We start from the raw sequence: 27,135 nt of genomic DNA, 5'->3' as shown, positions 1-27,135 counted from the left end.
AGGAACACCAGATGGTCCTATTTATTTTACCTTCATCATTCACAGAACACAGGTCGCTCTTTGGAATGTAATAAGGAGGAGCAGATTTAATATGGATGAGGGAAATCGCAGACCAAATACTGATTCAAAGGACTTAGTGAGAATTTTTATGGGTAAAAATGTCAATACATTCTTGTTAAAATTAGTCCTGCCTAAATCCTACTGAAAAAAACAAACATGACCCATTAATTTCAACGGGCCCCAAGCACAAACTGTGGGTATGATTTACAGGTGTACTATTTGAGTCTCTCTAAACAAAATGCTTCAGTGTGTGTTTGTCAAGTGTAGCAAGACACAATGTTAGCTGGAAAGAGTAGTTTAAAAAACAGAGCTGACAGAGATCACTTCTCAGAGGGTTTGTTAATTTCATCTTCGCCTCCAGGAAGGCTGTCAATTTCACCTCTCCAGTCTAAAACTATGTGGGATCGCAACCAGAGGGCAGCAAGGAATGGAAATGGGCTGGAGCTGCCTTCCAGATCCAGCCTTGGACCTGGAGAGGTTATAATGGGCTGAAGTTTCCCTTCTGGCATTTTACAGCCCCTTCACACAGCTCCAGTGTATAGCAAAGCCTCTGTCCTGCCACCAGTTCTGTCTTTTTAAACTACCCTTCTCAGGTAACATTGCATCTCCCGACACGTATTCTTCACGTATCTGATGACTCGTGTAGAAAGACTCCTTGAGAGGCAGACATGTTAGAGATTGAGGTGCTTCTTAAATTAGAATAGAACTTGTTCAAATTTCCCAGTAATGCATATTCCCCAGAGATCCTTTTTAAAAACGCTGTCCTTTTATTCTGCCTGTAAAACAGCCAATCCACACATTCAGCATAATTGAATGGAGCAGCTTTTGCTGCCCTCAAACTACAGGGATAGTATAAATATTTCTTGCTGACTGGAAAACTTCTCTGTCAGTTACATTTCCCCCTGTATTCCCCTGAGTTGGAACTCTGCCTGAACATTCTAAACCACACAACAAGATACAAGTACAGTGGACAGATTATATTAATAACAAACATTACTAAATTTCTCTACTCATATTTTTATTCTATTTGGATTGTTTTTCAGGTGTTAATATATGAATGGACATCCCTAACAAAATTTCTGGCAGAAGACACAAACTTCTATATACACACCTCCTCAAAATATGTTTAGCTAATGTCCTTCTCTTCTGTTTACCAACTCAGTTACATTAACATTAGCTCTACACATGAGTTATGCAAAGTAAGGAAGTGTAAGGAAAGCAACAAGGGGAAAAAATGTTTAGAGTTTGCTGTATCCCTGTTTACAGTAGAAGGTCATATAAATATTTTGGTAAAAATAAATTGATAAGTTAATATATTCTTATTTATTCAGCCCAATTCTAAACCACCTTTTAAATGAACATGGTTTCCATGGTAGTTTTGCATTAAAAGAAATCAGAGATAACAAAAACACATGAAAATCAGCATGGTAAAGTAACATGTAACACGTAAGAAAAGGGTCAGCAAACAACCATAAAAACACCGACCATCAATCAATCCAACTTCAAGGCCTCCAGAAAAGAATGGTCTTCCCCCTTGTCCAGAAGGCCTCCAGAGAAGAAGCCACTCTCAACTCCTGAGGAAGGGAGTTTCACTTGCGGGGAGGGAGGAAGCTTAAAAAGCCTTCCCCAGGGTCCCAGCCAGTCGAACTTCAGTTACAGCTGGAGGTAGGCCCCATGTGTGGACCTTGAGTCTCAGGTCAGAAACAGAAAGAAATTAATCTTAGTTTTGTATGTAGACTGTGTGGTGTAAAACAACAGTTTTCACATTACTCTGAAGCTCTCTGATACGCAGTGGGAAATAAAGCAAAGTAAAATGTACTGTGACAGAAAGGGAAGCCTCCGTAGTTATGAAGAGGCAACTCTGCTTTATATAATTGGGCCCTGGGGAAATGCATTTTAGAAGCTAAAGAGGATTGTTTGCAGAAGAATTGAGCACCCATAAGTCCTATTGATTTTTAAACGAGAGTTCTTGGCTCACAGCACCTCTAAAAATTAGGCCATAGCTATAACTTCTTTGAGTGCTGCTTTAACATCTTCATTCACTTTCCTGTTTGCCCATGTTGCTCTGGCACCTATCTTTTAGAGAAGACTTGTTATCACAGCTGTGATCCTGATCAATAAAATATTGGGTTGGATCCAGACTAAATTTTTCATCAGCGGAATGGGAATTTTATGCCTCCCCAGTTCCACTGCAGTCCACCCATTTTCATGAAATGCTGCTGCATGGGAGACAGGGGACCTTGAGGAATTACATGGGGGGGAGGTGTCTGCAGCAGGAAGGGGAAATCAGTAGAAATTGCCCATTTAGTCTGGATCCAACCCACAGTGTACAAGAGGAAGAAATCTATACCAGGAAATACCTATGGTTTCTAGCCATTTGTGTGAGCGCGTGTGTGTGTGCAAGAGAATACAAACTACGAAACCTTGCACTTAGACCTGCACAAAAACATCACACAGTTACATTATTCTATGAGTCTAAAATTAGCTGTGCCTGTGTGAGATCATAGCAAATGAACTGACCCAGTGAACAGGCTTCAGGCACATACTGTGTAGAATCTTCTGGAAGTAATGATTTGTTGCTGAGGCAAAAAAGACATTCAAGTGGTTATCTAATGTTGGAAAGCCAAGGAGTTTAAGCACCATGCCCAGAAGCACACATTTCTAGGTAGTCTGTGCACACCTCATTACTGATGATGAGGCTGCACTAGAAAATGACTCATTCGCTAGTACTGTTTTGCTCACAACTGCCCACTTTCTCATTTAGAGTAAATTTTGAGCTTACCCCTGAAGTTCTGAAACCCATTTTTTTAATGGACGTAATCTATCCTAAAATTCAACAGCAAATTTTATGTTCATTTTTGACATAACTTGTTTTTATAGATCTTTATTTCTAAATTTATCTCACCTTCTATTTCTCAAATATTTGTAAGGAATTAATAACATTCTTGCTTTTAGCTACAAAAATGCTAACTGAGAAATTTTGGAAAACCAAACTTCTACCCATCATAAATATTTGGTATGATAAAAGAAATTTTAATAACTGACAAAGTAACTCCACAGATTAAAGCTACATAGAATTCCTCTTACATTAATAACTACATAGAAAAATGGGTTCCCTTCTTAGTGTTTGTTCATTCAAATCAGATATTTGGCACATACCTTGAAAAAGCATACTTATCTATTGAAAGTATGCATATGGAAAGTAATATAAATAACTCATCCTACATTGTAACATTTGTATTGTGATTAATAGACAAAATTATCTTTAGTCAAGCTATACTGAAGCATGTTATCAAACATGTAAAATAAAAAAAAAATTTTTTTTAACAAAAGACTTACTCCAGCAACACGCAGCCTCACCAAATCAACCAATTACAACTGACAGATAACCAGTGAGGGAAATCATCATCAATACTGGTCGATTAAAGGAAAAGGCTCATAATTAAAATGAAATTTACCCTAGAGAGGTTTTTTAATCCATTTACTGAGGAAAATACATAAATATCAAACAACAACAACAAAAAAAACCTGCTCCTTTTTCATTGAATAGCTTGGCATTCTCTCTGGGGGATTTTTAAAAAGATTTTGTATCCTTAGAAGTTATCACTATTTCACTGCTACTGCGGGTTTTTCATTATACCTTGTAGCAATGCACAACAACAGAAAACAACTTCACAATGTGAACTTACAATATCACAAAACAGAAATAGTATTTTACGTGCAGATTCGCTTCAACAGGGATTGCTGTTGTTTGGGAATTCTATGCCGCCATTGTTATGCAAACTATTGTCCACAAGGTTTTTGTTCTTTGGAACAGCATGCTCATTTTATGAAGTGTTTGTTACTGAAAATAGGCAGTAGGATGAAAATTATGTATATGTGTGTGTATATGCGCGCACATATAGAGAGAGCAAACTGCACTTTTACTCTCAACAGTTGTTTTTTTCACAATATGATAAACAAAGGCAGTAATAAGAAAGAGAAAGTGTGTGTGTGTAAGAAAGAGAGAGAGACTGTGAGAGAAAGAGAAAGAAAGAGAGAAGGAAAAAATTCAGTCCCAGTTGCCAGGAAATGCTTATCAGCAATGTTTCCTTTCTAACCACTTTCCCATTTGTAAACTGTCAAACCTGGCTGCCTTGCCTAATTAGACTTTTCCCCACATGGTAACATTAACTTGAAAGTGCAGAGTATAAATATTTCATGATGTCACAAAGGCTAATGATAAGCCCTTCTGAACTTGCAACTTAACAGCATTTATTAGTCACAGGCTGCCTTTTTCAAAGAGAACGGCAGGACCATCTCTGTAGAGCTTTGAAAATAAGGCCTGCCTTCCTTCACGATGCATTTGAATTTACGTTGTGGTTAGAAATGAATACCACATTTTCTCTGCAGAATTCATTCTGTACTAACCTGTGCCCTCTGCCACGGGAAGATTTGAAAGGGGGATAAACACAACTATGCCCATGTGGGCTTTCAGACACACACATCTCCAGATTACACTCTTCTGAAAGCACTCTCTCTCTCATGCACACATTTTCATAACTTATGTGTTATCTGCATAAGTCTCTCACACCCAGAACACCAACACCCAAGGACACATGGCTTCTGCTACGTTTGGGAGTCATCATGGCCAAGATCATCCAATATTTGATACAACATAAGTAACAACCACATACACTAAAACTTTTTTTTTATGCTGCCGAGAAGCCACAAAGGTTAAGTAGTACTTACACAATCTCGTCATTCTGAAATTCAAGCTCCCCACAAGTATCTTCAAAGTCCTCTCCACCTCCTTTGGCTGTGCCTTCAATTGTTTTATAGGGCACAATAACATTTCCTCGTGCTCCGGATGTCCGTAGAACTTTCACTTCCATGGTTCCCACACTCTCGCTCACATGAGTGACTGGTTCCTCAAAGGTGAAAATGCCAGCATGGTCGTCATCAAAGATAGTGACAGTGGCAGTAGCAGGTGACCCCAGGCAAGCCACAGTTGCAACATGATTCACTTCTAGAACACCATCTTCTGACTCTTCAGAGGAGACCCTGACATTATTTAGGTGAACAAGAAAGTTCTCATCTTCCTCAAAGATATCATCATCAATTATACCAACCCGTATTTCTTTCTGAGTCTCACCCGGCTTAAATATCACAGTCCCTTCAGTGAATTCATAATCAGAACCTGCATTGGCTGTGCCATCTTCTGTTCTGAAATCAACAGACACAGTTTTGGTCAAATCGCCCCCTCGGCGGGCAACAGTTAGGGCCACCGTGCCACAGTTCTCAAGGCACTGGTAGTTGCACTGTTCAAAATAGACCTTACTGACCGGTTCATTGTCTGCCACTTCACAGTTGACCTCATGCATACTGACAGCTTTCCTTGCTTGATCTGCAGCATGTCTCTTCAATATATTGCCAGCTCCGGTCATTAGGCGAGTAGCCTGAATACGGTAAAAGGCTCGGCTCTTTTGTTGCTGGCTCAGAACCTGATAGTTAGCTAGTTCTATCAATTGTTCCACTTCTTTGTCTGGATGCTTTTGTTTCAGCTCTTTAAGAATCCTGGCCATTTCTCTCCTTGCTTCTTCATCATCTTGATCCTTCTCATCTACCTCTAGGACCAAAGTACCATCTAGGAAGCTCTCGACATGGGAATTAACCACTTTCCCATCCATTTCAATGTCAGCTTTGGAGGCCGGCCTGTCACCCTCATGTTCAATTATCATGCCCCTCTGTTTGCCAGCTCTGTACTTTTTGTAGACGTATTTGTAAAACAAAAGCCTTCTGTCAGCAACCCATGCAAACACTACACAGATAGGGAAGAAGAAAAAGGTGAGCAAGCCTTCCCATACCTCTACGACCCCAGGAGATATGACTGACAAGATTAGGTAAAGCCAAGTGTAGGCAAAAATGCTCCAAGCCGCTGTGACAAAAAACACACGGAGATGCTTTATCTTCCTGATCTCCCCATCGGGGACGACATGGACACATAGTGCTATGATGACAAACATGTTAAAGGCAGCACTTCCAACAATAGTGCTTGGTCCAAGGTCTCCTGCATTAAAGCCATGGCCACACACTTCAATGACAGAAAGGAGGATCTCAGGTGCTGAAGAGCCTAGAGCCATCAGTGTTAAGTTAGAAACAGTCTCATTCCAAACTCTGACAGTAGTCTTGGTAGTCTCGCCATTGGGCTTCTTGATTGTTATCTCTCTTTCTTGGGATGTAATAACTTCTATTGACGACATGAAGCGATCAGCTATGATGGATACTCCTAGAAACATGTAGACCATAGCCACAAAGTATACAGTAGCTCTTGCTATTTTATCACCGAATGAAGGGTCTTGAGGTTCCCAGATTGGCAAAATTACCCCTTTCTTGCAAATGTAGGAACCAGTACAATCTGATTTATTTGCATGCTCCTCATTCAGATTTTCTGTATGCACTTGGTCCATGTGCAATAGTAAGAGTACAGCAACACTTAAGAGGTGAAGACCACCAGGAAAGGCAGTTGGATTCTTTAATCCCAACATGATTGCTTCGTCTGACCAATTTTGAAATGTTTTCCAACCTGCAGAATACAAAATTGTAAAAATGTGTTATCCAGATTCAGTTTAAAACAGGTATAAAGTACTATCTTTCCATATGACACACACACTTAAGAAACTTCCATGAACAAGCCCTATTCACATCAAACACTGGTTAGAGTTACATTCAGACATCTGCAGATCTGCTGTCAGCCAACAATTTCCAGTTCAGCTTGTATTAAAATAAAAATGATGAAAGAAATAAGGGGCAGAAGCCACTGTTTACAACCAATTAAGTATATCTGAATTAGCATAAACTGCTAAAAACACAAGTCAGTCTTGGATTGCTGAAGTCATACCTTTCTCCTTTTTAAAATAAACTCCTTACCCCTCCCTAATATTTCCTATAATAAAAGCTGGTAGAGGTTTTATGAATGGTAAATAATTATTAGCAACAGTACAGTTCAATAAAACATGTTTTTAAAGGAATAAAGAAGTGTACAGATTTTCATTCTGTACAGATTTTATATAGATTCTGTACATATGTGTACAGATTTTCATTCATATGAACAATCTATTATATCCAAAGAAGGACATACAACAAAAAATTAATTCATGTTACCAAGTTTCCTATTTAGCTAACTGTGTGATGCTATATGGCCTGAGCAAAAGTCTTGAATGGTACTCACCACAGCTACTCAGCATAGAAGAGACAGTGTGTGGCTACCCACAACCAGGCTACTGTATGGGTTTCAGGGAGCTGATCAAGGATAGATATACTTAAAAGCAAAGGATATCTAAAGGCACAAGAGACTGGATGGAGCATGTGACTGCTGGATAGGAGTTTGCTGAGAGATCTGCCCCATCTTTCAGCCTTAACAGGATTGGGTGAGTTACTGCAAACAGTAATGAATTTACGTGTGATATTAAATTTAGCTCCAGCCTGCTAGGATGAGGTATATCTAAATCTATCTACTTCTATGGACTGGATTAGCCATAGGGAGCTCATCTTATTGATTTCAGCTGACTGATTCAAAGCGTGGTGTCTCTGCTTTCAAGATGGGGCAGTCCTTAGGCACTGGTCTTTGCCACTTTTCCTGATTTTGATAGCCACAGATATTCATGCCATACACCAGCAAAGGGAGGCTATTCCTTTGCTTCCCTCAGCCACAGGAGGAGGTGTTAACAGATGCTATCTCTGGTGTCCATTAATCTTACAAACAGCTTGCAGAAAATATAGCTTTGGAAGGCAGGTTCACTGAGGGGCTCAAAAACACAGAGGTAAAGATCAGAGAATAATTCTAGCACCTTGCTGTCTGTCCGCAAAGTAACTTTTTATCCACTGCACTAACTAGTACAGTGCATTAACAAAAGACCTCGATGGGATCATATTCCCTTTCAGAGAGCTTTCTACCAAGTCATTGTTGGGGAAAGTTCTGCTGCTATTCTCTTTCAATACTTATCTTGGGTGGCCATCCTTGTATACTGTATTGTTTTTATTGCAATGTTTTGTTGCCTATGTAAGCTACTTTGGATTTGATAAGGAAGGTGGAATATAAATATTTTTATATGGTGTTTTGCCATCTTCTGGGCATGGAGCAGGAGTCACTGGGTGTGTGGGGAGGGGAGGTAGTTAACAACAACATTTGATTTATATACCGCCCTTCAGGACGACTTAACACCCACTTAGAGCGGTTTACAAATATGTTATTATTATCCCCACAACAATCACCCTGTGAGGTAGGTGGGGACAAGAGAGCTGCAGAGAGCTGTGACTGACCCAAGGTCACCCAGCTGGCTACAAGTGGAGGAATGGGGAATCAAACACGGTTCTCCAGATTAGAGTCCCGCCGCTCTTAAGCATTACACCAAACTCTTGTGAATTTCCTGCATTGTACAGGGGGTGGAACTAGACGACCCTAGAGGTCCCTTCCAACCCTATGATTCTATGATTCTATTTTAAATATAAATAAACAAATTCAGGCAATGGCTAAGGGTTAAAACAAGTTAAATCCTGGATGGTCAGTGACTGTATCTGTCCAGTGTTTTAAAAATGCTAATATAAATTGTGCAGGAACTCAATTTGGATTGGGGCCTTGAAGGGGGAGAGTGGAGAACTCCTTTCACCTCTGTAGCTTTGCCAATTAAAACTGACACCACCTACATACATGCTATTCTCAAAAGGAAAAAAGGCAGCCCTTCTTTTGCCCAGGTTTATTTTCCCCCTTTCAAGGCCCCAATAGCAGGGGTCAATAGCAGCATGGGGGTAGGTTTTTAATTGGAAAATCACATGGAGAGCGAACAGCTAAACCCACTGACCCACATGGCCCCAAGACAACTCAAACACCTGCATGGCTTCTATTAGCATTTTAAAAACTCTTGAAGAATCCAATGACAGAATGTCAGCAATCATGGATCTCACAGCACCTCACCGAGTCTGACCTGTGCAGAAAATTAGAGCCAGTTTAGCTGCGCAAGAGACTGAGCACACCCAGCAGACTTGGTTCATTAAAAAAAAACCTACCAAACTCCCAAACCATATAACAAACTACTTTTGAAAATCCCATCGATTTCAGAAGTGGTTTACCATGAGGAAGGCAAAGGGGCTGCTGATAGGTAAACTAAAGCCTAAACTCCTCTCAGTTTATTTATTTACTTCATTTATTATTTTATTTATTAACAAGATTTGTATGCTGCCTTTCTGCCCAATCAGGGCCACAGGGGCAGCTGCTAAAACAAAGCATTATAAAACATCATGTTCACTGTAATTCAAGATCATGACTATCACATTCAAAGCCCTTCATGGCTTTCTCCCCTCCTGTCTGAGCAACTGCCTCTCTCCCTGTGTTCTACCATGGCTGCTTCGTTCATCCATAAAGGGCCTTCTAAAGATACCACCCTGCATTTGATTAAAATCAACAATTGCCCACACACATGCTTTCTCTGTGGTAGTCCCCATCTTAGGAAACGGTCCGCCTGAGGAGGTCAAGAAAACTCCCATCCTCCTGGTTTTCAGCAAACTGAGCAAAACTGAATTATTTAGGTTTTTCTACCCAGATTATAGGGCTGTGTCATAAAAAATAGCTCAGAGGGATGCCTCGGTAGGGGCAGGGACTATAGATTACAGCAGGGGCCCACAACTTTTTTGAGCTTGTGAGCACATTTGGAATTCTGACACAGTGTGGTGGCCACAGCAGCAAAATGGCTGCCACAAAATGATTATTGCAGGAGGCGGCGTCAGCCATAAAATAGCTGCTAGAGTTTACCTTTAATAATAACATTTAATTTATATACTGCCCTTCAGGACAATTTAATGTCCACTCAGAGTGGTTCACAAAGTATATTACAATTATCCCCACAACAATCACCCTGTGAAGTGGGTGGGGCTGAGAGAGCTCTGGAAGAGCTGTGACTGACCCAAGATTACCCAGCGGGCTTCCAGTGGAGGAAGTGGGGAATCAAGCCTGGTTCTCCAGATTACAGTCCCGCTGTTCCTAAAAACTACACCAAATTGGCTCCACTCAATGACGATCCTTGTGCTGTGGAAGCAGTTTCTGCCAAAGCAATGTTTTAAAAAAGTCTGCACAACCAATCAATATTCCAATGGCCAATCAGAAGCCATGCTTTATAAAAGCCCCACCTGACCCCACTCATTTTCTGAAAACATCTGGGCAAGAAGAAGGTGTCAGCAGGCACAACTATGCCCATGGGCACCATGTTGAGGAGGGACCCCTGGACTACATCATTGGGCACTGTCTGCTGATGTAGATATTCTCCTACTAAGGAGTTTCCACATTGTCAAACATGCCAAGTTAACTAGTTACACTTTGTTTCAGAAAGATTTCATCTCTGTCCTTGGCTTTATGCTTCTTTCAAATTTTCTTTCTGTGTATCTGAAGAGGAGAACTGTGATTCTCAAAAGCTTATGCTACAGTAAACTTGGTTAGTCTTAAAAGAGCTACTGGACTCTTTTCTATTTTTGCTACTACAAACTAACACGGCTAACTCTTCTGGATCTTCAAATTTTCGGCTACTATTCCCTATTGTATCTGCTCACTGAATGTCCTAACTGTTGTCTGTTATTATGTTATTATTCTGCTCAGTGAATGTCCTATTTGTTGATTATATCCTATTTTGCTTGCACTGTGTAATCTGCCTTGGATCTCAATGGGAAAGGTGAATAATAAACAAAATCATAATCCATAACATCCCGAGAACTGACAACGTAGGGCCCCCTATTTCCCCCATGTCTTCTCTAGTACTATGCAATACCAGATTAGCGAGGCACTTTTTGCCATAATGTTGCAGAAAGAGGAAATTGACCTGGTTTGCATAACAGAAATGTGGTTGGAAGAAAATGACACAGCGTGTCTGTCCCAAGTAACTCCATCTGGTTAGGAAGTCCTCCACAAACCACACACAGGTAGCTGGGAAACAGGGTTTGCTGTTATCCTTCATGAGTCCTTCAACTTCTGCAGACTCCTAGTACAAACTATAGCTAGCATTGACTGTATGTTCCTGCTGAAGGGAGACATGAATTTCCTTGAAGTCATGTTCCGGGCTCCCACTATGGCCTCAGAGAATGTGTTTGGAATTCTAACACACATACCCCAATCTAAAAGGATCCATGAATCTCTGTGGGTGGACCTTTTTAACAGGTCCTCCCTTTTTGTGAGATGTTGTGGCCATATTTACCCCTGTCTTCAGTAGATAATAGACTGTGGTTCAGGCTGAATTTCCAGTCCTGAAAGAAGAGAGACAGTGACAGAATGTGACAGAGAAATATCTGGAGGGAAAATTCCTTAGTCTGGGTTCCATAACTGAAAAATCCCTCTCTCAGGTTGTCGCCTGCCTAATCTCTGAAGGTGGGTCATGAGAAGCAGGACTCAGAAGATGACCTTAATGGTTTGATAGGTTTATATGGGAGTAGGCAGTCCTTCAAGTCTTTAGAGGTCACCACCAGTACATTGAATTGGGCCCAGAAACAAGCTGGGAGCCAAGGTAGATGGAACAAAACTGGAGTGATATGATCCCCACAATCAAGTGTAATTAGCATTCTGGCTGCAACATTCTGAAAAAAATGACATTTCTTAATACTTTTCAAGGGCAGCCCCACTCATTTATATCTTGCCTTTCTCCCCAGTGGGAATTCAAAGCTGCTTACATCATTCTCTTGTCCTCCATTAGATGGCTGCTTGGATCCTACCTGAAGAGGTCCTGAAAGAACCCCGATTTGAGACTCCATGTAGATCAAAATCCTGACACACATGCAACGAATTTCTAGGAAATGCATACACAGAGAATGTCCCCAGGTTTTTTTCTCCCAAACTCTCATCCTTTCCATGCCACACTTTTTTTACCATTCTTTCCTAATCAACTGCATCCACTTGCTTTACAAATACAAATAGGCTTTGTGGAACAACATTTTTTGAACTTTTGTGTGTGTGTCTGTGCAGAATACCACAAATTTGGTACTGTTTATTAATTAATTAAATACATACTCCCATGGTAGAGAAAATGTATGGAATGTCTCTGCAAGCTGAAAGTGATGGAAAACAGATAATTAGAACAGAAATTGCTACACAAATTTAGTATGCTGTAGGCTATGATCAGTGCCAGATCGGAGAGCCAGGCTACATGCAGTGATGTCAGATCTGTGTGTAACAGCTGGGTCATCCCAATTTAATATAGTAAAAAGAGGAGGGAAACTTAAAGAGCAGTATGGACAAGTGAGAGGGGGAAGCCAAATCTTCCTCCTCCCAGAGTTCCCCCTTTTCCTTTCCTACTTTGTCCCAGTACATTCTTCCCCACTGGAGCTCCAAGACCACTGCCAGAGGAAAAATGGCTGAGACAAGTGAATTTTGGGTGTGTGGAAAGTATTGACAAGGAGAGTGTTCAACTGCCATGAGTCCCACCCTTCCTGCTCATACTACCTTGAACTGAAATTGGAAAGGTACAGTATAATTTTTTTTAAATTAAATATTTTTGCTTTAAATCACCTCCCACCTGATAATAAATAAGCACGAACCAGATTAGGTCCTGCCACTCTCATGTCTAGTTTAATCCTGTTTACCCTCATTATTATCATACCATATTAAGGCACCATCTTCGCAAGAGTTTTTCTCTGCTGTTACAATACTTGGTTCACTCTAGTTTTACCCAAAATCCAAATGACGTTTAAACCAACCCATTGCTTTCCCATTGTCCTTTGTCCCAATTTCTTCGAGAATTGGTTTGGGACCAATTTGCTGGAAGGGGGGCAATTGTGATACAGGTATGACTCTTGTGAAACTTTTCTCTCCTCCAACGAGGAGGAGGGGCTTATTGAAGTTAGCAATTATTCTTTATTTGTTTATTTAAAACATTTATTAGCCCCTTTCCATCTTCGAGGCACTCAAGGCAGCTTACAATATAAAATCACCTCACTTAACCCCGCTACTCTCCCAACAATCTGTGTACTTCCACATCCATGACTTCTCTCCATTATCTGATCAATTTCTTATTCTCCCTCTCCTTGCCTTCTGACCCGGCAATATCTGTGTGAACCTCCTATGAGAGTTTCCCACTATTATCTGGCTTTTTTTACTCTCCCCAAAGCAGTAAATTTTATATATATTGCAGCACAGCTCAGATTCAACACAGTTAATGTTTTCACTGTGTTCCCGGGAATAACTCTGCCTCTCTTTCTCATCCAACATTTTGGGTTGGTGAACTTTCTTATGCCCCTTCACAATGACAGTAACAAATGTGCTAGAAGTACTAGCAATGGTTGTTGGATGATATGAGATACATACTACTCATATATCAGAGGGTGCTGATCTAATTTTGGCCTATTTCCTGTGTATCTTCAAATCTACGCAATTAATATTTTAAAATATGTTTAAATAATAAATAATCGTAACAACTTGTGAAAGTGAAGATGCTTTCTTCTATTGCTATATACCATACAGGCTCATAGGTACACATGAATTATTCACTTAAAAATTAAAGAGGGAGAGCGTCATCGCACCCACAGGTGACAGTGGATACTTGCATCAGCAGTACACAACCACATGGACGAGAAATACTGGATTTCAGTTTGGAAGCTCCCCACAGTGTAGAGAACTATTTTCTTGTATCCTGGACATTTTCTTGTATTCATGTGCACTGAGGTTGTAATAAGAAGATACTGAGTAATGGAAGCAAGAGTAGGTATTGTATGAAGAGGATAGTTAGAAACAATGATTTTTTACTGTTCCTTTGCAAAAGTGAGAGCTGATTGTCACAGATGAATGATTGCTGTATCTACAAAGCAGGAAAAAGTAATGTGTATATTGAGCCCAAGGCTATAAAGACAGACAGATTTAGTAAGCTTGCTAAGTAGTGCTGGAATATGTATTTTTTGTTTCTTTTAATTCTCATTGGATATAAGCTGTCATGATGATAACAGCCTTTTAGGTATCAAACTGGCCTGGGCATCACCACCTCAAATCCAGCATTGGAAAGCATGGGAAAGCCAGGCTGCACACAGGTGAGTCAGCAGCAGCCCATACAAGGGCTTTCTCTGTGGTGGCCCCTATCCTGTGGAATGACGTGCCTGAGGAAGTCAGAAGAGCCCCCACTCTCCTGGCTTTCTGTAAACGATGCAAAAACGAACTATTCAAAAAGGCTTTTTACTCAAATGGGAGGGCTGTATTGTAGGGATGGGGTCTCAGATGCTTCACTAACGAGTTGGGGATCATAGACTTCATCACTATTTTTGCCTTATATATTACCTGCTGCTTTAAATACATACTCCTATATACAACTAGTGCTCCATGTTGTCTAATGTTAGTCCTAGAACTGATTATATTTTTTGTTCCAGTATTTTTCTACTGTCTTAGATCCTTGCTAATGCTATGTCTTTTAAACTTGTATCTGTTTACCTTATGGTATTGTATTGGAATGTACTTGATACTGATTGTATTAACCTCATACTGTGTAATCCACCTTGAGTCTCAGTGAGAAAGGTGGATTATGAATGACGTAAATAAATAAATAAAAATAAAATCTTGTTTCAGCAGGGAAGGAGCAATAAACCCTGCAGGGCTGTACACCATTTGCTCTGACACCTCCTTGGGATATTTGTTATAAACTGACATCTTGTGGGGGATAAATGGATATCATTCTAGTCTTTTGCTTGCCATTATAATATCAGCCTATATGACAAGGGCCAACTGGGACACAGAGTTTTGGAGAGACTGGTTTTAACTTCTTAGGATTTCCCTGCCCGCCTTTGGGCGGGGGGGGGGGGACTTTTTAAAAGGCTCTGGTGCCTTTTGTGGTGTGATTCACTGGTAGGGTTGCTAGATGGGGTCTGGAAAAATACCAGACCCCAGGGAGAGGAAGGGAGCTGAGCACTTGCCTTAGGAATGTTCTTCGCACATGCACAAAATGTGCACAAGCTCCCTGCCCCTGGCACAATGATGTCAGTACTGGGGTGACATCATCACACTGCCCCACTTCTGGGGCAGGCGGATAAGCTTCAGATTGGTCGCTGGAGTACTGATTGGTTGTGCAGATTGCTTTGGCAAAAACTGCTTCCACAGCACAAGGATTTTCATTGAATGGGGCAAGTTTAGTGTAGTGGTTAAGAAGAGTGGCGGGACTCTAATCTTTGTCAACTCGCATTACCTCCATAATTCAACTTCACCTTTTTATCCTTTAGCCATTTGTTGATGGCAGACAAATACTGACTCTGGACAGAAACAGCCACTTCTCTAGGCTGGGCAATCTCATTTAAAGGTTTCACATAGATATTACAAAGCATTGGTGTGACATCACATAACACTGTGAAATTCCAAAGGATATGTCCCAGGAAGCAGTCTCATCAATCACAACTCTCTGAACATATTAGCTAGAAGGGAACTAAAACATCCAAGTGTTTTATCCCTGATCCCAACATTAATATCTACGTGACCATGTTGAAGGCTGCTGAAAGATCCAGTGATGTTAGCAAAGAAAGGCAGGACATAAATGCAGTCACTAAATAATAGATAATATTCATTTCATATCTTTTTTGTCATAGGCTCCAGAAACAGAAGGCCAACAGAAGCACCCCCCTAGAATTCCCCTCCCCCATACTGTGGGTTCAGCCTTGAATAAAAGCGAACAGATATGACTTATCTGATACCCTTCCAAATTCATGACCACAGTCAGAAAATAATATAACTCCAAAATGAACATTTAAGTGTGTTGACAGATAAAATCTTGAGGGTTTTTATCACTGTGTAGCTTGCTCCAGGAAAATAGTTCTTTTCTGCACTTGATGTGTAGAGACTTCTATTGCTTTAATAATATATATTCTATACAATGAAAGTGGTTTGTGGAGAAGAACTAAATTCTTTAGCTTAGCGATACTGCTTCTGGGATTTTGCTTGCCTGAGTGTTGTGTAGTAAGAAGGAAACTGATCCTCATTGGAATATTCTTATTTGTAGCTAGATGGCTACCTCCAGTTGGTGCAGAATGCTGCACCTCAGTTATTATCAGGAGCTAGGAGAAGAATGAATATTACTCCCATTCTGTAGACACTCCACTGGCTATCTATCATTTATCAGACCTAATTCAAGGTATTGACTATCACATACAAAACTTCATGGCCTTGGTCTGGCATATCTTCAGGACCGGCTTTCCTCCTATGTTCCATCACTGCAGCTTCACGCATCTGTACAGAGCCTTCTGCATGTACCACCTTGCACATGGGCAAAATCAACAGCTGCCTATACACATGCATTTTCTGTAGTGGTCCCGACCTTATGGAATGGTCTACCTGAAGAGGTCAGGAAACCTCCCACTCTCTCGGCTTTCCACAAATGATGTGCAATTGAATTATTCAAGAGTGCTTTTTTTCTCAGATAGGAGAGCTGTACTGTAAGGAAGTTGTCTCAGAGGGATGCATCAGTTCCCTGCACCAGTGAGGGTGGGGGATCCCTTGCTCCCCCCTCTCCCCCCCTGCCACCACTCACCTGGCCAGCAGGGGGAAAGGTGGGGGAGCAGGCTTCCCCAGTGTGCTCCTAGGGTGGCACGATGATGTCACTCTCAGAAGTGATGTCATTGCACAGGCACGGAAGCATGTGTGTGCTCTGTGCATGCCCAAGCAAAACAATAGAGGTGAGTGTCAGGTCCCTCCCTTCTGCTGGGAGGGTAAGGGGACCTGGCAACCCTGATCAGTAGAGGGATAGGGACCATAGACTTTACTACTGTGTGCTACTGTGCTATTTGTTGCTTTGTGTACATTCTTACCAGGTTGGGGCTACCAGAGCCCCAGATGGGGGTGGGGGATCATCTGCTCCCAGCATCTGCCCTCTGCCATCACTCACCTGGTCAGTGGGGCCTCCTGGGCCAGCGTGCAGCAAGTGCGCTCCCACTGGGAGCGTGATGACTTCATTTCTGGAAGCCACCCCCCCGTTTATAGTCCTCATTGTTGGTGGGTTTGAAAAAAACATAAATAGGGTCTACTGAAAACTCAGAAACAGCCAGGAATTTTTGAAAAAGCTTTCAGTGATAAGTAAGGCTAAGCTTCTGTAACTATCTATTCTCACACTTTCAATGCTCTTCTGGCCCAAATGCCTAACCCTCTTGTCTTCTGCCACCCCTCTGCTAGACCCAACAAACAAATATTCCCTCCAGAATTTGACAAGAAAATGATCACATTACTGATGCATAATATATTTGGAGTACAACTTTTGCTTCAGTTTTGGTTTTGATATGGAATAAATCCATCTTGAATAAGAAGCGTTGATATTATTTTTGATTTTAAACAGCATCAAGAGAAAGCATTATATAAACAAACATCCAGAATGCTAAAACCTAACATCTTGATCCTACTTCTGGCTTCCCATCATTTATCAGTATCCATGACAACCTTTAGGGTTTAAAAGAGCAATGTAATATTTTGAATCTCTCTGAAAATTATTCCACTCACAAGTCTGTCCAGATATCCTTGCATGTCCCAAAATTATTCAAAATTTTTGAAGCAAGCAGGCATTCTGTGAAATCCCTCTGGCAAGAATGGGAAGCAGATGGCTCAAGAGGAATTATTACCCTTTGGGTCACTGCATAAGGTCAAAAGAAGAGTGAAGTCTCATCGGAGTCTGGACTGGCTCCACAGCCTTAAAAGGATTTGGCACAGGTACTCTCAGCCTGCACAAAAGCACTGGAGCAGATTAATAAATCACCTGAACTTGTCTGTGGCCTTATCCCCATGAGCTGTTTTCATGTAGGACTTCTTTTAAGACCAGATTTCAACAGACATAAACCACAAACAAGATTGCATTATTTGAGTTGTCTTATTGATATTCTGGTTGATGGATTGTACACAAAAATGTGTTACACTTGAACCAACATTGCAAGAAGGACTTTAGGGTTATGGCCAGCTTGTTTATTCAGCACTTTTTTTACAGGGGGGGGGGGGAGCTTAAAAAGCTTTTAACACTATTTTGAGAAGGATGGCATTTCGATGGATATAAAGGCCAATCTGCTGGTGCATCATTTCAAAGGCAGGGCCTCACGCCTGATTGATGCAGGATTTAGCCAATCAATTCAGCATTGAACATATCCATCTTCTGCACAAAGTATTGAAAACAAGTTCAGAGGAAATGTCCCAATTGCAGTGAATGTATTTTTACAGCAGGTTCACTGTTGAAATTGCATACATATGTATGCAATTCTTCCGAATGTAGCAGATGGGCTGCTACTTTCCTCCACCTTTCCATGCATTGAGCTCAGTCGGATTCTTTGCCTTAAACAGATCCAAGCAAATACAAACCGTCTTCTTGAGAAAGCTAAATTCTGCACCTTGTTTATATTATGCAGATTAAGCAACTGTGCTTCCTTTGCATTCATCCTGCTTCTGCTACGGGGCAGGGCTAGATACTGAAGCACCCGTACGGACTGAAGGAAATCTTTAGTGGAATCCTTTTCTGAAATTTCTTCCTGAAATTTCACCACACAAATGTCTGCTAACCTATCTTTGTAACTGTAATTGTTAGAATCATGCACTTAAAATATAAAGAAAAGCTAATTTTGTCAGCTTGATGAATTCTGCACCCATCTCCTTGATGGCATGACAGTAGAACTGGTGATTGCAAATATCTTTCAAAACCATAAACCAAAGATGGCTTCCAGTGGTCTCCAGTGTTAAGTTTTAAACAATATTAAGATTTTATTTTATGTATAGACTAGTTGCTTCCAAAAACTCAAGAAGGGCATATATAGATTAAAAGGCATTTGAACACCCAATTCGAAATCACCAAATCATAACCATCTACAAACTCTCTACTGGCTAAACCTAGGCCCCTAAACGATCATCTAAATAACCTGCAACAACTGATTCTATCAACGTTACTCAGATATAAGCCTCAAACAGACCCAAATCACATGTGCTTTGTAAAGCACAGGAAAATCATCCTTCCTGCAAACCTATCCATCAGAATTCTTATAAAACAAATTTCAAGCTAACTTTCTGTTTTTCACACTTTTGCCCACCAACAATGGAAAGCAAGTTGAAATGTGTCTTGAGTGAATCTGTCTAGGGATTTTCTACCTTGATCATGAAACACAGCAGCTGCCTGAAGTTTTAGGACACTTGTAAAAGAAGACTGAGATTAGGATTTTGTTGGGAATCCAACAAAGAAATTCTCAACAGTTACACCTTTCTAAATGCTTTCTAAAGTGATTTGCTGGACTGCTTAGGATTGCACTGTAAGAGTCGGAGTTTCTATTGTGGGAAATCCCTCACTTACCTGCACCCTATCTGTATTACATCAATTTGGCTCATTGGTAAGAATGTCCTATTTGTATTAAAGAACATAACGGAAAGCAAGAGGTCAGATGTTTAAAGTGATGCTGGAAAAATCCTAAACAGCTGTTCAATCAGCTGCATACAAATCTGGCTCTGACACTGTCCATTCCTCTTCAGGACAGATATCGAAAAACCTAATGCTCACAACTGTTTTTCCATTTCTCTTATGTAAACTAAGCAATCAGAGATGCAATGGCTTCCATAAGTCTGCTATGTGCTATCGGAGATTGTTCTGTGCAGGTTTTCCTCTATTCTACATATATACAGTATAATTCATCACTTTGGTGTGTGGTTAAGAACAATGGGACTCTAATCTGGAGAACCATCCAGGATTTAACTTGTTATAACCCTTAGCCATTGCCTGCATTTGTTCATTTATATTTAAAATAGAATCATAGGGCTCGAAGGTACTTCTAGGGTCATCGTCCAACCCCCTGTACAATGCAGGAAATTCACAACAGTTTGGTATAGTGCTTAAGAGCAGTGGGACTCTAATCTGGAGAACCGTGTTTGATTTCCCATTCCTCCACTTGTAGCCAGCGGTCAGTCACAGCTCTCTGCAGCTCTCTTGTCCTCACCCACCTCACAGGGTGATTGTTGTGGGGATAATAATAGCATATTTTGTAAACTGCTCTGAGTGGATGTTAAGTTGTCCTGAAGGGCAGTATATAAATCGTATGTTGTTGTTGTTGTTATTATTCTTTTCACCAGGACTTCAAATGCCCCCCAAATAATCTGGGAATCTGACTGGGTTCAAGAGACTGAAACTGAAAATGATATCTCACACTGTTAATCCAACCTCAAATACCAATGCTTGGGAGGAAAGAAGCGGGAGACCAAAAAAAAATTCTTTTGGTTAATTGTAAAGATGACTGTTGCTGTAAGTATGCTCCTACTATGTAATTTATGCATTGTTTAACATGTCATATATAAATGCTTATGCTTTGTTTCAGATTTTTTAAAGCACTGTTTCAGTTTTCTGCTATCCAATCCCTTATTGTGCTGTATGTGTCCCATTCTGTTGATTGTACTTGACTTACACTTAGGGTTGCCAGCCTCCAGATAGTGGCTGGAGATTCCCCTGAATTACAACTGGTCTCCAGGCCACACAGATCAGTTCACCAGGAGAAAATGGCTACTTTGGGAGGTGGACTCTATGGAATTATGCCATGCCAAGGTCCTTTCCCTCCCCAAACTCCACTTTCTCCAGGTTTCTCCAGGTTTCACCCCCCAGATCTCCAGGAATTTCCCAACTTGGAGCTAGCAACCCTACTTACACTATGTAATCTTCCTTAAGTTTCTATGAGAAAGGCAGACTATAAATAACATAAATAAATCTTCTTAAAGCACCTCTGAACATCATAAGCAGGCACAGGCAGCTTCACTACCCAGACACTTTCTCAATGGGATGGAGGATCTTATGTACAGCTTAGCCTACACACAATCCACTTAAAGATCCACTGAGCCAACAACTTTTGCTCACTATGTTTAATGGTACCCTTATTCAGAGAATGATAGGAGAGGTTTGAGCACCTATCATGATAATAACAGATGCACTATAAACATATACAGACATACAAATCCATCTACTGGGTGGGCCCTCAAAAACCTAAATTGACATGTCATTTTTCTTGACACTTGTTTGCAGTTTCAAAACTGCCTTGATGCCTTCCTGTGTTTTTAGCAATAACTGACAATATCATCTGCTTCTCAAGAGGTGTAAAATATTAATATCCTATATATTTCAATTACATTCAAAATATTTGGCAATACAGAACACTGCTTAGAGGGTATTTCTGCTCTCTTTAATTCACATATAATACTGTCTAGACAGAGTCCATGATATGAAGTTATTTTGAAGTGTTCTTCAGAAAGCATACTAAATATAAAGCAGTTTTAAAACGCCTAGCACTCTATATCACTAGGGCATAGCTAAAGATGCCCAGCTGTGCCAATCTGCTATGATAGCAGACCTTCACATGGTTACAGAAAATTCAGAACTAGTTAAACACGGCACTGGAATCTCTCTGTTCATTCATGCCAGTGGCTCTGCAGAGATTAGCAACATGGGATTTCCCCAATAAATTGCTGCTGCAAATTTCCAACTGTATCAGTTTCCTAAGCAGCACTTACTGCACAGCCTGTCAACACAATCATGTTTTACATATTTGTTGTACTCATTCCACATAATTTTCTTTTCAGGAGACATTTTTGTAATAGGGATAGTACAAATGTAATGCACTCAAAATGAAAATATTTTGTACCTTTGAAAATGAGATGCTTCTACCAGGAACAGCATTTTTGTTTCTCCTTTAAAAATGTTCTATGGTATGTGGTTTGGCAATTGGTTCAAAGTTGTTTTGCTTGTGTACACACACAAACACAGAGAATTGCATGTACTTCTGTACCTGTACAGCAATGGCAACTAGTCTCAACAACCAAATAGAACTTCTGTATTCAGGTGCAGTTTACCTCTTAGTACTAAGAGAAAGTTATCATTCTCTCATGCTCTAGTTTTGTCACTAAGAGGGCTCTGGCTTCCTGTTAGAAACAGAATGGGGGATGCTACAGACCCTTGCTCTAATCCAACAAGACAGTTCTTAATTTTCTGGTCTACCTTAGTCTTCAAATTCATAGCTTAAGCCACTTTAAATTATAACTCTTGGAGCTTCCCTAATTGTAATTTAGAGTTTGTCCAGATTACAACAACCTATACTCCCAGTGCAGAACTAGAGAGTTTATAGCCAGGAGAGCAAGGACTATCCCAAGGAAAGACAGTGCTGTTTGTCCCCCGAGATTCTCTCATACTCTATTCTGCTGGGATGACTGGATAGCAGCTGTGCAAACTACACATCTTAAACTGGATGCACTCTGGTCCCAAACAACTAATGAACAGTTATAATGATGATTAATCTATTCTTAGAATGTAGAACTGGATACGATGGTAATTTCTCTCTACAAAGAGACGCCTATCTACCCTCCCAGATTCTTCTCCCACCCCAAAACAAACAAAACCCAAAGAACATCTGAGATGGTTTTATTACATTCTGTACCAGAGTTCACTATGCTGCCTCTCCAGAACCCTGATCAAGACGACTTACATGTAAAATAATGCATTGTCAACATAAAAACAATCAAGTCATTAAAAAGAGTGATCATTAAAATTCCTATCATCATGAAAGCTATGCAAAATGCCATACAGTGCAATCCTAAAAACACTTTCCTGGGAGTAAGTCCAACTGAATAGACCTGAATAGGATTTAGATTAACCTGTTTAAGATTGCTTTTGTGTTATGTGCTGTCAAGTTGCCTCCAACCTATGGCAATCTTATGAAATGAAAGACCTCCAAAACATCCTATCATTAACAGACTTGCTCAGATCCTGCAAACTGGAGGATGTGGCTTGCCAAATGTTTTTATGTGCCTCAAAATGGTGAAAGAAATCAGCACAGGTACCTTTCATCCATCTATGAAGCATCTCTTTCTCTCTCCTTTGTTAATGAAGCAGCCACAAGGCTTGCACTGGCAAACCGCCTGAACCTTGCAATGTTCACATCAAATTGACTTTGAAGGTATCAAAGCTAACCAAGAACAAATAGAAAAATAACCCATCGAACTTTTTCCAAATATAGGCAAATGCACCAGGCCTCACAAAAAGTCAAGCCAATGAAAAACATCTCATGGTTATCTTCCTGAAGGGGACATTTTAAAATGTTGAAGCAATTCTCAAGCCATAACTGATCTTTGTTTTTCATTCTACCTCTTCAAACCACCATGTCCAATTCCCTTCCCAGCAACCGTTCAAAATAAAATGAGCTGACAAAATTTCCAAGTCACAATCTAAATCTGTGCATCTTTGAGTATAATCTACAAAATATTGGCATTTCAACCAGATTGACTGTGACAGAGAACATATGGGCATTTATTATTAGACTTATTAAATGTCAAACAATTTCAAAGGGATTTCTCAGAACCGAATTTTCAATGCTAAAACCTGCGCTCAGGTCATATTACAGTACTTTTACTCTAGCAAGTTCAGAAGATGGCCATCACTTCCTGCTCAGGTGTAACAGCAGGGAATGTCTACTGGCTGTGGCACATCCTCTCAGTCTTCTCTCCCAAAGTAGTTCTCTTCCTGCTCATCTCTTCATTGTTTTCTTTTCTCCTTACCTCATCAATGCCTTGTGGATTTAGTATGAAGAACTGAGTGAGCACTTGCTGTAGAAATTAACTGTTTTCTTAAATCTTAGGCATGAGCCAGTTAGTGTCCAGAAAATGTCTAAAAACTGAAGTGCCTATGCTGGATCCTTTTTTCCCCCTTGTGTGATCTGTAGTACTTAAGAACATAAGGAGGGCCCTGTTGGATAAAACCAGAGGTCCATCTAGTCCAGCATTCTGTCATACACAATGGCAAACTAGTTACTCTGGAAGGCCAACAACAGGGCATAAAAACTGAGGCTTTTCACTGATGTTCCCTCCTGGAAAAGGTATTCAGAGGTTTACTACTTCTGAATGTGGAGGCGCTGTTTAGTCACCATGGCTAGTAGCCATTGATAGACCAATCCTCCATTAATCTATCCAGTCATCTTTTAAAGCAGTCTATTCCTGTGGCCATCACTACACTATCTGGCAGCAAATTCCATATTTTTATTACCTGTTGTGAGGAGGAGGCAGCCGTGGAGGAGGAGGAGAGTTGGTTTTATACCCCACCCTTCAATCACCTTCCCTTCCTCTCCCCACAACAGACACCCTGTGAGGTAGGTGGGGCTGAAAGAGCTCTGATTAACTCAAGACTATTCCTTTTTGTCTGTCCTGTATCTATTGCTCCTCAGTTTCAGTGGATGCTCTCAAGTTCTGGTCTTTTGGAAGAGAGGGAAGATGTTGTCTACTCCCTCTATCCCCATACATAAATTTTATAATCATGCCCCACTCCTTATTCATCTCTTTTCTAAGTCCCAGACTGTTCAGCCTTTCCTCATAGCAACACTTCATTTGACTCAAGTTTATTATCACATCCCATCTCTACCCCGAGCATCAAAACAAAAAAATTAGCAGAGGACTGCCCCCCCTCCAAAATCTGCTTCCAGAGTTCAATTAATCAAATCCATGCTATTCATGAATTTGTTTGATTGTAGAATTTCCATTTCTTCGATGCAGATTTTTTTTTTAAATGTAGAAATTTTTCCTACTTTCCATTTCTAGGAATTCCATCTGCTATAGAGCTGTATTGTGTATTCCCATCTAAATTATATTGTCATTCCAGCATGGTATTTCCTTACCTGCCTTGCAGAAAGGTTTGTCCATAAAACTATTCACAATTAGCAAAGACCGTCCAAATTCTGCACCAAGAGAAACTGAATGTGCATAAATTAAGTAGTAAAACAAATCATGTAGCTGTTTAAACTGGCTTACTTTGTACAATATACTTGGAAGGGGAAAGAGCTGTGTATAGTGCCAGCTGTTATTCCTGTATCTCTGGAAATCTTATTCAGTCACCCATCTGGTTTAGGATTTCACCCACATATTATCCATGTACTTTCAAGCCTATCTTTACAGCCATAAGGATGAGAAAACTTGGTTCCCTCCCTCGTGTAGTCTGAGATTCTCAGGAAGCTGAATACCACTTTTCAGTACTTTTGCCAAATTGCTTTTGTAGAACATACATGGCTTTGACTATCTTTCAAGCCAGGATAATTGCTTCTTGAGTAATATGTCATTTGAGTAGCTCTGGAGTTGCAAACTGCGAGGATCTATGTCTTCTCGCTTGGAAAACCTAGCTCACATGTTCAGGTACTTGACAGTAAGCAATGGTTATTCTGGTTCTTCAGTATTCCTTACACCTTCAAGGCAGCAGAGGGCTGATGCCTTTTACAATCTTCACTCATCTACATGGCAAACCAATGCAGGGGAGCATTGACACATGGTTGGATATTGCTCTATTGATGCACTATGGCAACGATTCACCACCGAATTTTACTGCGTGGACAAGATAATCTCATAGCAAACAGTTGCTATAGTGCAATGATAGTTCTGTATCCAATGATGTGTGGTTGCAGCCAAGATGACACATTTTTTGAGTGCCAATGCAGTGCGGTAGATAGAGTGTAGAACCAGGATTTGGAAAACCCAAATCCTTCCTGTAGAGACCATTCCAGGATGACACCATCCTATTCCGGCATGACACCATGCTATAATAACCTCTCTACAAAGTGTGCACATAACATAACATGCAGGGCATTCTTGGAAGCATTACCTATCTCTCCACTGCAGTGAAATTTGTTGTAAATTTTTTTTGCAGATGTTCAAAATTCTTCTAAACTAACCCACTTTTAAAAACAGCTTTTAAATAAACGTCTGGAACCTCATGGGGGAAACTGCAGCTATGTGCATGTGATTTTGAGCAGAAAAACAATCAGTAGGGGAAAGCTTAAGCACCCACTTTACCCCTCCACCCAAACCTCCCAAGGCGGTTTTTCATTTTTTAAAAAAATGTAAAGCTTCATTACATGCATTTGCATGCAATATGCGTAACCTTCTATGCATCAATATCATGGAACCAACAATATAATGAAGACACACCTTGAGTCTCAGCAGTGCTGGAAGGACTGCTTCCAGCCTTAAGCTTTGTAACTTCAAGGGCAACAAACTCCCTACACTGAAAGCAGTTCTGTGCAGGAAAAAGCACAACATATAGATCATTACCTACAGAAGCATTTGTGCCTGTTTTCCTTCCTGTATGCTGAGAAGCCACATTATACTGACATGTGATCCATTCACCCACTCCGCATCTCCACAACAGCCACCTAATAATGGGAGCTTGCTATCACAGTCATTCTAGCTGACTTTCATTACCCTACATTCATTACTCCACCCTACACTCTGAGAGTTGCCTTCCTGGCTCAGGAAGTCAACTGAGATAAGGAGGGGAACATTTTTTTTAGCATAAAAGATGTTTTCTATTTAAAGTAACTGGCAAAATTCCAAGTAGGTGAAGCTGAGGATGGGAAGAGTTGAAATTTTGTTTGTAGGGAAATACAGTGGGACTCCAGACTGCAGAGTGACTGCATCTGTCTCTAAAGGAATCTGTATGATCCCTATGTTGCTTGAAGTACAGGGGGTCAGAAGACAAGAGTATAAAAAAAGAAGAAGACAAGAGTACCTAAGAATTGCTTTGCTGGATAAGGTCAAAATTTTATCTACCTCAGCATCTCCCCCCCCCCCAAGCTGTGGCCAGCCAGCTAGGTGCCCATAGGACTTTTACAATTGGAGCATCTTCACCACTTCTAATTTCCTGCATCCAGTTTTCAGAGCATCAGACTACTGAGGTTTTATTCTTAAGGTGCCACTGTTAATACCAATGGATACTAATAATGGATAGGGAGACTTATCCATGCATCTGTGTAGCCCTTTTTAAAAAGTCACATAATCTACTGCCACATTTTGCAACAACAAATTCCATTATGTAGTTTAAGAAAAGTATTTACTGTAAATTATGTTATCATGAAACTGAGGGGGAAAGAGTAATTTCTCTCCATCCACTGGTTCCATAGTACTTATAATTTGATAAAGAATAAGCTACATCAAGAGCACAGGAAGCTTCCCTGAAGATCAGCTCTGTACAGTCTGTGGGTAGAAGTCTAGTTTTCTGATCAGCAGTGCTGTTTCTGCAGCACCACTGCCTTCATGATAAGGGACAAAACAATGTTGGCCAAGATGAAAGTGGGATGAAGGTC

At 40.5% G+C, this 27,135-nt stretch overlaps 1 protein-coding gene across 1 annotated transcript in view; it reads right to left on the bottom strand.

Annotated features, from left to right (window-relative positions):
• The window catches only part of SLC8A1 (solute carrier family 8 member A1), a 415,429-nt gene that overhangs the window by 328,212 nt on the left and 60,082 nt on the right, over positions 1-27,135 (bottom strand). Inside the window, exon 2 of the mRNA XM_054984910.1 lies at positions 4,792-6,625. Within this exon, the coding sequence (XP_054840885.1) occupies positions 4,792-6,587 (1,796 nt within the window). The 5' untranslated portion in view covers positions 6,588-6,625. The remainder of the gene's footprint in view (positions 1-4,791; positions 6,626-27,135) is intronic.

This window comes from Eublepharis macularius, chromosome 1 (assembly GCF_028583425.1).
Source record: "Eublepharis macularius isolate TG4126 chromosome 1, MPM_Emac_v1.0, whole genome shotgun sequence".
NCBI classification, from domain to species: domain Eukaryota; kingdom Metazoa; phylum Chordata; class Lepidosauria; order Squamata; family Eublepharidae; genus Eublepharis; species Eublepharis macularius.
The sequence above is the reverse complement of the archived record's forward strand: the minus strand, read 5'-3'. Positions and strand labels throughout refer to the sequence as shown.